At 36.8% G+C, this 12,112-nt stretch overlaps 1 protein-coding gene across 2 annotated transcripts in view; it reads right to left on the bottom strand.

The window, feature by feature from the left end:
• FNIP1 (folliculin interacting protein 1) overlaps positions 1-12,112 on the bottom strand; it is a 144,808-nt gene that overhangs the window by 28,727 nt on the left and 103,969 nt on the right. For both annotated transcript variants that reach the window (XM_037023435.2, XM_037023436.2), the window contains 2 exons: positions 7,572-7,718; positions 6,524-6,693 (listed from right to left, as the gene is read on the bottom strand). In XM_037023435.2, the coding sequence (XP_036879330.2) occupies positions 6,524-6,693; positions 7,572-7,718 (317 nt within the window). The remainder of the gene's footprint in view (positions 1-6,523; positions 6,694-7,571; positions 7,719-12,112) is intronic.

The following is a 12,112-nucleotide window of genomic DNA, read 5'->3' as shown; positions in this document are numbered from 1 at the left end:
TTCCTCTGAGATCGGGAACCAGACAGGGATGCCCGCTCTCCCCACTGTTATTTAACATAGTACTGGAGGTCCTAGCCACAGCAATCAGACAAAACAAAGAAATACAAGGAATCCAGATTGGTAAAGAAGAAGTTAAACTGTCACTATTTGCAGATGATATGATACTGTACATAAAAAACCCTAAAGACTCCATTCCAAAACTACTAGAACTGATATCGGAATACAGCAAAGTTGCAGGATACAAAATTAACACACAGAAATCTGTAGCTTTCCTATACACTAACAACGAATCAATAGAAAGAGAAATCAGGAAAACAATTCCATTCACCATTGCATCAAAAAGAATAAAATACCTAGGAATAAACCTAACCAAAGAAGTGAAAGACTTATACTCTGAAAACTACAAGTCACTCTTAAGAGAAATTAAAGGGGACACTAATAAATGGAAACTCATCCCATGCTCATGGCTAGGAAGAATTAATATCGTCAAAATGGCCATCCTGCCAAAAGCAATATACAGATTTGATGCAATCCCTCTCAAATTACCAGCAACATTCTTCAATGAATTGGAACAAATAACTCAAAAATTCATATGGAAACACCAAAGACCCCGAATAGCCAAAGCAATCCTGAAAAAGAAGAATAAAGTAGGGGAGATCTCACTCCCCAACTTCAAGCTCTACTACAAAGCCATAGTAATCAAGACAATTTGGTACTGGCACAAGAACAGAGTCACAGACGAGTGGAACAGATTAGAGACCCCAGAAATTAACCCAAACATATATGGTCAATTAATATTTGATAAAGGAGCCATGGACATACAATGGCAAAATGACAGTCTCTTCAACAGATGGTGCTGGCAAAACTGGACAGCTAGATGTAGGATAATGAAACTGGACCATTGTCTAACCCCATATACAAAGGTAAACTCAAAATGGATCAAAGACCTGAATGTAAGTCACGAAACCATTAAACTCTTGGAAAAAAACATAGGCAAAAACCTCTTAGACATAAACATGAGTGATCTCTTCTTGAACATATCTCCCCGGGCAAGGAAAACAACAGCAAAAATGAGCAAGTGGGACTACATTAAGCTGAAAAGCTTCTGTACAGCGAAAGACACCATCAATAGAACAAAAAGGAACCCTACAGTATGGGAGAATATATTTGAAAATGACAGATCCGATAAAGGCTTGACGTCCAGAATATATAAAGAGCTCACACGCCTCAACAAACAAAAAACAAATAACCCAATTAAAAAATGGGCAGAGGAACTGAAGAGACAGTTCTCCAAAAGAGAAATACAGATGGCCAAGAGACACATGAAAAGATGCTCCACATCGCTAATTATCAGAGAAATGCAAATTAAAACTACAATGAGGTATCACCTCACACCAGTAAGGATAGCTGCCATCCAAAAGACAAACAACAACAAATGTTGGCGAGACTGTGGAGAAAGGGGAACCCTCCTACACTGCTGGTGGGAATGTAAATTAGTTCAACCATTGTGGAAAGCAGTATGGAGGTTCATCAAAATGCTCAAAACAGACCTACCGTTTAACCCAGGAATTTCACTCCTAGGAATTTACCCTAAGAACGCAGCAATCAAGTTTGAGAAAGACAGATGCACCCCTATGTTTATCGCAGCACTATTTACAATAGCCAAGAATTGGAAGCAACCTAAATGTCCATCGGTAGATGAATGGATAAAGAAGATGTGGTACATATACACAACGGAATACTACTCAGCCATAAGAAGTGGAAAAATCCAACTATTTGCAGCAACATGGATGGAGCTGGAGAGTATTATGCTCAGTGAAATAAGCCAAGCGGAGAAAGAGAAATACCAAATGATTTCACTCATCTGAGGAGTATAGGAACAAAGGAAAAACTGAAGGAACAAAACAGCAGCAGAATTACAGAACCCAAAAATGGACTAACAGGTACCAAAGGGAAAGGAACTGGGGAGGATGGGTGGGCACGGAGGGATACGGGAGGGGGAAAGAAGAAGCGGGGTATTAAGATTAGCATGCATGGGGGGGAGGGAGAAAGGGGAGGGTGGGCTGCACAACACAGAGAGGACAAGTAGTGACTCTACAACATTTTGCTAAGCTGATGGACAGTAGCCGTAATGTGGTTGTTAGGGGGGACCTGATATAGGGGAGAGCATAGTAAACATAGTATTCTTCATGTAAGTATAGATTAAAAATTAAAAAAAAAAAAGAAAGAAAGAAAGAAAGAAAAGGGGGATTACTCCTTGATAGGATAAAACTATTGGTAAATCAAAGATCAATGCATGCTTTAAATATCCTTAATGTTGATCACTTAATGGGTGTCAGATGATCAGCTATGGAGGTACTCTTTTCTGATAATATTCCTTTCTCTTAATTAAAAAAAAAAAAAAAAGCAGTTACTGTGTGCTGACCTCCAATGAGTTCTGCACAGTGGTATAGAGGGTATGTCAAAGTGTGGGCAAAGGGTCTGTTTGTTTCTATGCAGAAGATCAAGGCCTAACTTGGATACCCAGAAAATGAACGAAGATACGATATGAGGAGGAGCTTCCGGCATCAGCACTCTCTGGAGGACTTGTGCCGGGGGATGATCATCAAAAAGCCTCCACAGGGATCCGGACGATGCTGCGGTTGTGACTGCATCCAGCCCACCGTCTCCTGGACTTGCCATAGGAATGAGGAGGGAGATGTCTAGGCTGGCATGTGCATACAGTGAGACAACGAATTTGACCGGATCTGTACTGTTGGAACTCAACCAGGAGTTGGGAGGGGTGCAAATTGTAGCACTCCAAAATCTTATGACTATAGACTATCTACAGTTAAAAGAACATATGGGATGTGAACAGATTCCAGAAATGGGCTGCTTTAATTTGTCTGATTTCTCTCAGACTGTTCAAGTACAGTTGGACAATATCCATCATATCATAGACAAATTTTCACAAATGCCTAGGATGCCTAAATGGTGTTCTTGGCTTCACTGGAGATGGATGGTAATTATAGATTTGCTTTGTTTATGTCACCGTATTCCTATTATGTTAATTTTTGAGCGCAAATTATTTTGTAGTTTAAAACCTATACATGCTTAAGGTACTCTACAAGAAGATATGTCAAAGAAATAATCAATCCTCCCATGTTTTCTTCCATATGCTACCTCTATAGCTTTTCTTCTTCCTTCCTAATTACAACCCCTAAATAGAATTCGTGCCTCATATTGAATTTACTGAGCATCATAATTCCTCCAGGTGGTAAAGATACCTCGAGACAAGTGCTGGGCATAGAAGCCACAGGGCATAAATCTGCAAAGAAGTAAAAAGCTAACCTTTGCTGGCAGCCGCACCCAGAAAACGGCGCCCAACGTGGGGCCATCTAAAATCCCGAACTTCCCAGTGACGAAACATCCCACGTCACAAGCCACATGCAAATTAGGCCTTGGCACAAAGACCAATAAGATCCACCCAATAGTTATGCTAATAAGGCATATGGAGCCGCACCAACCAGGACAGAGCATGAGAACCATATAAGCAAGCCTCTCCTTCCCCTCTGGGTCCTGCCCAACTCATTTGTTTCACAAAGAGCTGAAGAATAAAGCTTTCTGCAGAAGAATCCTGCTGTTGTTGCGTGCTGTTCTTGCCGGCGAGGACGGGGCGCGCGACAAACCTTTGCAAACAATATGGCTTCTCTCACTTACCAACTTGACATTTCCCTGTATGGCCCCAGAAGATGACGGGTTAGCCAGAGACGGGTAAGATTCCTCAAGGGAGGAACAACCTAAGACAGGCACAGTCACAGGGGGTCCATCAGGTGAGAAATTGGGGATCAACAGAGGTGAGGCTCAGAACCTCACCCCCACCTGCTTTGAGAGAAATCTTCTGCATCTGTGGATGTTTTGCTGCCCTTGTCTTGCTTGGATTAATACTTAGTCCATAGCCACACACCTGATCACCTGATCATCTACATTTGCCCTCTTACAGCACTAAACTATGTTTTCTACCTTTATCTTGCATCTACCTACCACTTCAGCATTTTATTAAAAATAATAATAATAATAAAGGGAGAAATGTGGGATCAACATATAAATCAAGTATAAAAATCAAACGAATATTCATATTTGACCTGATTGTTTATAGTTCATAATGAGTGATCAAAACCGAAAGTTTCTGTGATGAATGCCCTTGTACTGTTCACCATGTAAGAATTTATTCACTATGTAAGAATTCGTTCACCATGTAAGAACTTGTTCGTTATGCTTCAGAAGATTGGAGACTGACGAGAATTAGGCTTGAGATGGATTAATGATTGTACATTGAGCATTGACCCCCCCTATACTGAATTTTATTGTTGTTAACAACCATTTGATCAATAAATATGAGAGATGCCCTCTAAAAATATATAAATAAATAAATAGATAAATAGATAAATAAATAAATAAATAAAATGGAGAACAGTCATTAATTTAAATTTAGTTGAATTTTTGTAAGTTGTTAATATGCATATTTGAAAACCTCTTCTTTTGCTTTAGAAAAACTCGATACTTTTTAAAGGAACAAACATAAATAGGTCTCATATAAATACACGCTATAGACAGTATTGTGATAACTCGTCTCCTCTGGCTAAGACATGGCTCAAATGTCATTATGCCACTGTTCAAAACTTTCCCAAGGCTCCCACTGATCAATGAATTAACTGAAGCTGTTCTGACAAGGCAAGTCAGTCTTTCATGACTGAATTCCACTTTACTTTTCCACATTTATCTTCTTACAATTACCCTTCCTCATCTTTATTTACTCAAAATCCCACTTCACGTGGACTACTTATACTGGGCTAGTGAATATGATTAGCACTTTTAATACCTAGATCCCTTTACTCATGCTATGTACTTACTTTCCTCTGAATCTCTACCAGTCCAAAGCTTCCCACACACACATCCTCCCTTGGCCTAAAGTAAGCTTCCCAAACTGAACTCCCACTGAACTTCTTTCATTTCTCTTCCAGTTCCTCTTTGAATCGCACTTACTGCTCACATATATATGGCCCTATAGTACTAGACTGCCAGCTTCTTGAAGGCAAGGACTAGATTCTATTCATCTTTATACCTTCCAGTGCACTTTGCACAGTCTTAGATATATCGTGTACTCAGTAAAATTTAAAAAAAAGTTTTTAAATGTCCAAATTAAAAAAATACTAAAGAAATTTTGACTTCTATATAGTAAGTTAATATCCATACAACAGACTATGACTCAGCATGAAGAAGGAATGAACTATCAATATATACTGCGTAAGTGAATCTCAAAATAGCTGTTGAATGAAAGAAGTCAGACAAAAAAAAAGCATGTACTATATGATTCCATTTATACAAAACTCTAGAAAATGCTCACTACTCTAGAGAGAGAAAGCAGACCAGTGGCTGGCTGGACATGGGAGAAGGTAAATACAAAGAGTGGGGAGAAGCAAGAGGGAGGGATTGCAAAAGAGCAAGAAGTATGGCATTGGTAAGTGAAGGATATGCTCACCATCTTGATTGTAGTAATGGTTTCGGAGGCACACATATCTTGACATATATCAAAACTTACAAAATTGTATGCTTTACATATGTGTTTGCTATGTGTCAGTTATTCCTCAGTTGAGCAGAAGGAAGGAAAGGAAGGAAGGAGGTGAGAGAAGGTAGAAAGAAGGGAGGTTACATGAATTAACAAGCCACAATGATAACCTATCTGTCAAGCTCGGTCATCACTACAGTCTAAGGGAAACTGCTACCAGATCACCAAAGTTTTACTCTTACCCCATTTACTCTTTTCCCTCATTTTACTCTTCCCCAACACCGGATTGCAATGGAGAAAGAGCAGCTACATTTACCAGATACTGTCCTAAGCATTTTACATGTATTATCTGATTTAATTTTTATCTTACAAAGTACGTACTATATATTATCAGCCCCACACTATAAATAATTGTGATTCAGACATATCTGCCTGACTCCACAGTCTATGCTTTAAGGACCATACTACACTGCTTTCTAAATGACTGTCAACTCATAAACTATTCCCCCCTCTCCTCTATCACCCATTTATTTAGTGGGGCTTTCCACTAAGGGAAACATTTTCCAGAATTACTCGACAAACAAAAAATGGAACAACAGAAACTTCAATGCCTACTTCTCAGTTAACCAGATTTATTCCAGCTAACACACATGGCTTTATTGATTCATTCTTTCTAGGCAAAGTACCTAATGCAAAATACCATAAAGACCCTGAAATTACTGGTAAACAAGCCATCAACCTGCTCCTCTTGCTCAACCTACAGTTCTCTCTATCTGTAAGGAATGCTATCAGGTATAAGACGGGATGGGGATTAAGACAATTTAGCAGACATGAAAGGACAAGGAAAGAAGAGGTGCTTTAGAATAGCAGAGAGCATTTTACTTCTTTATTTTTGATTTTGCTAAAAAATAACTCCAAACAGTTATATAAAAGTCTAAGTATAATGCATAAAGTAAGGATTTTCAAACTACATACCCAGTTGTGCCCAAAGAGGGTTATATGGATGAGTCTTAGCTAACATGTCCACACTCTGAGAGGAATGTTTCTCTAAAAATATTTTTATAGGTGGCTGTCCATTCGGCATGACTGTTGGAACCCAGGCAAGATGATTGGTCAGAACTGCAGTGATGAGTGCTGGCAGGAACCTGAAAACAAAATGCATCCTATCAGACTCCATCTGCCTGCACAAAACCCTACATAAAATGCAGTGACAGAATAAAGTAGAGAGTACATATTCTCACGTGGCCAAAAGGCATAAAAAAGGAAACGTAAATCACTAAGATGAAAATGAAAGGTAATAAACATTTTGGTTGGGTATGAGGTAAAAAAAATGATTAAAATACAGAGAGCATTCACATGGAGCTATTTCTGATCCTAATTACAAAACAAAAGGCAATTTTACTAGAAAAACTATAGATTATTTTTCAGTGACTCATCTGCCAAATTAATGAACCAGAAGCAGCTCTACACACTTCCAAATTACTGAATGGGAAAATCAAAGTTATTAAGAAAACTTTCTGTCTACCATCAAAGAGAATAAAAACATTTGAATTATTTATCGGGATTCTAGGAATCTGATCAATGGGTTAAAAGAGAACAATATGATAAAACATCACATTAAACATATTATCATTGGAATCCTGACACTCTCTTACGTATTTTTTTTTTCTTTTCTACAGAATGAAACTGTGTTAAGTGGAAACAACTCACAAAAAATGATAAGCCTCTGAGTTCTGTCAGAAGTCAGGAATTTTAAATTAACACATAATTAGCAATCTTTTTATTTATTGTTTCTTATTCAAAAGGTTCTATGGCCTTCTTCTGTACAGTATCTTAATTGTCTTTTAGAATTGTTTTGGTTATTAATAATGTGAAGTATTTCTAAAGATAGTGGCTAATTCTTTCACTTTTGTGATTGAGTTTGATCACAAGCTAGATCTCTAGTTATGGCAAATAATAACTAAGATAGCTAAGATAACTACATAGCTAGGTAGTTACATATGTATAGTAGAGCAAGCCATACTGATTTTTTGAAGCATTTTCCATTAGAAAAGTGAACTCCTTCATGAAACGATGACAAAGTTGGTTCTTTTCTGGAGTCCCTGACATCATTGTAAGCCAGACAGGCTCTCCAATTCGTGGCATTATGTAAAGATTACAAATTGTTGTTCTAAAGAGAAGAAAACACATTATGAAATTCATACTTCTCAGAATTACATACTCTTAAAATAAAGTTTATGTTGTCAGCTTGGGCCTCATACCTAGATAATTAAAGCTTTTGAGAGGAGACAATGAATCAAATTGTTCCTTTGTGGGAAATGTTCTCAAAATATGTTGATTCTGGTGCTGACTCTGCTCCCAATGACTGTGAACTACAGCAAATTATTTCTTTACTTTTAGTATCAGTTTCCTTCATTTGTAAAACAAAGGGATAGCACTAGGTAATTTCTAAAGCCCCTTCCAGCTCCACATTTCTAAGGTATATGTTGTACTTAAATACATTGCAAATAATCAACAATGCAGTAAAGAGTAATATTCTAAATGGTAATAGCTTATCCACATACTCAAACAATGGTTTATCAGCATCACTTTGCTGCCTAGGGTAAGACTCCTTAGAAAAGTTCTGAAGGACAATGAGGGTGTTATATCTGCATACTGTATTTTATGACTCTCTTCTCAATTTTCTGAAGTTTTTCCATCCATCAACATAAGACAGCAGTATTAAATAATTTTGATAGTGCTTTTCTGGCTGTTTCTTGCATTTATTTAGAAAATAGCTAGCCCATGATTTGCAGTATATCTCCTAATGGCTTCAAGGAACCTTTAAAATGTCAATTTTTTCCCTTCTATATTAATATCTACTCAGCAAAGTCCTATACAATCATTAGATTAAGCAGCTCCTGAAAGCTGTGACTTTAAAAAATTAGTCTCTCGGAAGGTATACAACAGTGTGCTGTTTTCTACTCTTGACAGTGCTGTCAGCAGGACTTCCAGCAATGATGGGAAGGCTCTGTATCTGTGCTATCCATCCACTATGGCCACCACTAGCCACATGTGCTTACTGGATACTTGAAATGTGGCATGACTGAGGAACTGGATCTTAAATTTTATTTAATTAATTTAAATCGCCCCATATGGCTAATGGCTGCTAGATTAGACAGTACAGTTCTAGAAAGTTCTCTGAGATCTCTAAAAGCTCTAGTATCTACCTCAGCATGATTCTCTACTACATAGAATCCAACAGAGGAAATTAATTCTCTTGCCTGTACAAGTCTTATCTTGACCCAACATAAATGATACATTAAAATGGATAAAAGTGACAAATACAGGTCACATTAATGATGTTCTGGGTAGGGCATAAAAATCACTGCTGAGAATTAAACAATAAATAAACAAATGGAAAAGAATTAAGTAAGTTTTATAGAGAAGAATATGACAGAATATAAGTCAGGGATATGTGAAATGCTTATTTTTAAAGCCTACTTTGGACATCCAGATAAGGCAGAAATGGAGCACAAATGTTTATCCCCTTTCAGTTCTGATGATCCAACTAAACATCAGTTAAGGATCTGAAAACAAATAAACCACTACAACAAATAGAACTGGAGAAGAACCTTAGTGAAAATTAAAATTATAGACAATAAAATTCTAAAAGACAGCACAGAGAGAGAAAGGAATGTTAACTGAAATGGTAGGATAGAGGAATATATGAATTATAGTACTCATAGAGTGGGACATGTACAAAGAAGAGCTAATTTACTGCAGTTGAAGCAGCAGCTCAGGACTCACAAGTACCTGGTAAAGTTGAGGAGAGGAGTTACACAGGACTGTAAACTTATGACGGATCCATATATGGCTGATGATCCCTATTTCTACCCCATTTCCCACATAATGAGACAGGAACAGATGAGACAGGAACAACTTACTAGCCCCCAAAATGACATTCTCCAGACTCTTCCTGATATCTGAATCTTTCATAGTATGTAAACACATACCCAGTACATCTTGTGTTATTAACATTCCATGGGGAAATGGAGGGGTGATTAAGGGAAAATGTATCTAAATACACCCCTTCAGAGAGTGATAATGAAAAAAGTCTGAGCAACACTGCACAAAAGTGAAGTTTTCCAGGTAGCACCTGATTATGTACACAACTCACAACTTGTATTTTGGTGCTTCACTCTCAACTAGAAAGGGCAACTTAAATACCGATATACAGGGAATGCCTCCAAGGAGAGAGGGACACAAACAGAAAGGTAAAACACACACACACACTCATGCATAAAATGGCCTCAGAAGAGATGGGAAATTATCACAACATTAAGTTGGTCACAGGGACAGTAGTACAGCATGGAGAATATAGTCAATGATGCTGTAACATCTTACTACTTTGACAGTAACCACACTAGAGGGGATGAGAATTTAATAATACGGTAACTGTTGAACCACTGCATTGTATATTTGAAACCAATGTAAGACTGTATATCAATGACACTTTAAAAAAAAAGAAATGGAAAATAATACATTCAGGAAAAGAGAAGGAAAACAAGAGACACAGAAGTTCTAACAAAATGAATTCAAGAGAAGAACTAGAGGAAAATAAATCATCAAAGACAGTAGGAAACTTAAGAGCTGAATGACAAAATGGTGCTAGAAGTATACACTGAGAGGCTAAAGGACCAAAGGGGCTGGTATAAACACAAAGCAGGAAATAAATATGCTCTAAAATTGATAATTTAAGAAATAGCCATTTCTTTAAGTATACTATTTAGTAATATGGATATAAACAGCAAAAGAAATAAAGAGTTAACAGAGAATGTTAATGGGAAATAAGAATGGGATGGGAGAAGTAGGGTAGAGTTTATTTTTTTCATTATTAGACCTCTGCATCTTTTTTGTTTCTTAACCATGTGAATATTATTTTTGATTAAAAGAAATAATACTGAAGGAAATAAGTGAGTCGATCAATTCATTTTCCATGAGTTTCTTCAGCATATTAGTGTCTACTAAATAAAAGTCCATGTGTTATGGGCCAGAGCCAGTCACTAACGTTAGTATAGCAGTCCACTGAGGACATCAGCTTTAATGTTTTTTTGTTTGAAAGGATATGTACTATGACCTCAGGGGGAGGCAAAAAAAAAAATTAATTATATACTAGTGCTTCTGATTATATATAAGGCTATGTTGTCATTAACAATCTAGAAGAAATGGTGCTTTCTTCCCCCATAATGACTATGTCCTACCCTTCAGTGGTAAGAAGGGTATTTTCAGTCATCTGACCCTTTACTTTTTTTCCTGGTCTGTCTCTAGAGAAAGAAAGACTCCTTTAGTTGGAAAGTGACATAATTTAGTTGTCTTTGAGATATGCACAAAATCTAAGTAAACACAGGACCCCCATCTTTATCAGGCAGCAATGCTAACTAAACTTACTTCCTGCTTCTGTAGGTTTCAGAGCTTCTGCATACATGTGAATCATTTCCTACCTTTTCTCAGCTACCCAAAATTCATTAATCATCTGGTCTCAAAAATCACGTACTTCAAAAATTATTTAATTGTTATTTAATAATCACTTAATTTTAAAATTAAGTATTGATAGTTTCTCATTATTTGTAGTAATGTTCTATGAAGTTGACGCAAACACTGAATTAGTGGGCATGTAATTACTATTCCTAGGGGAAATAAAGGTTTAGGTTCCTGTAAGGCTTTGGTCATATTTCTGTAAATGTATCAATACATAATTTTGTTTTATGTGGGATTCTGTTTAAAGATACCTCATTTAATATACTGTTGATTCACTAAACTGAACTCACAGACAACAGCACTATGACTCATGCCTGAACAAAGCTTACCTAACACATGCACTTTCTCAGTAAGGCACATCACAACCTTCCTGCACTTAGGAAGACTGCACAGCATTTCAGCACTATGGCTGGGGTCACCTTTAATAGTGAAGCCACTAACAAAAAGCACAAAATACTTTAAAAAAAAAAAGTGTCACTAAAAAATGTCAGAATGATACCTTTTACATTTGTTTACAGAATGATAGCTGAAGCAAACAAGAGTTCAATAAAACAAGAGGACAGAGCACTATCTTGTTTGACCTCATCTAGGAAATGTGTATATCATGCCACCTAAATTTTTCACTACTTTGCAAATGTCCACAAAGGATCATAAAGCACTGCAAGTACATTTTGGGGTTATAAATAAATTTAGCCAGCAGGAAATTCACAAATACCTAATATGTAATTAATGAGGATCAACTATACATATTATTCTACAGATACCTTAATACATTTACAACAGTTTATAATGCATTTTAAAGATTTGATAAGAAAGCTTAATATATATATATAGCCTATCATATTTGCAGTGGCTTAAGTTAAAAATAATCAAACGAATATAGAATGAAAGGTACACAATCATGGTACACATTTTTCAATGATTTTACAACTTATACATGTTGTAAACCCCAGGCAATCTTAAAATTCTAAGGCTGAGCCATTTGTATATCCAAATCACATCCAAACACAACAATCATTAACTCAGAGGTACCTAATTGAAAAA

This window comes from Manis javanica, chromosome 14 (assembly GCF_040802235.1).
Source record: "Manis javanica isolate MJ-LG chromosome 14, MJ_LKY, whole genome shotgun sequence".
Lineage (NCBI taxonomy): Eukaryota > Metazoa > Chordata > Mammalia > Pholidota > Manidae > Manis > Manis javanica.
This window is presented reverse-complemented; position numbering and strand designations above follow the sequence as displayed.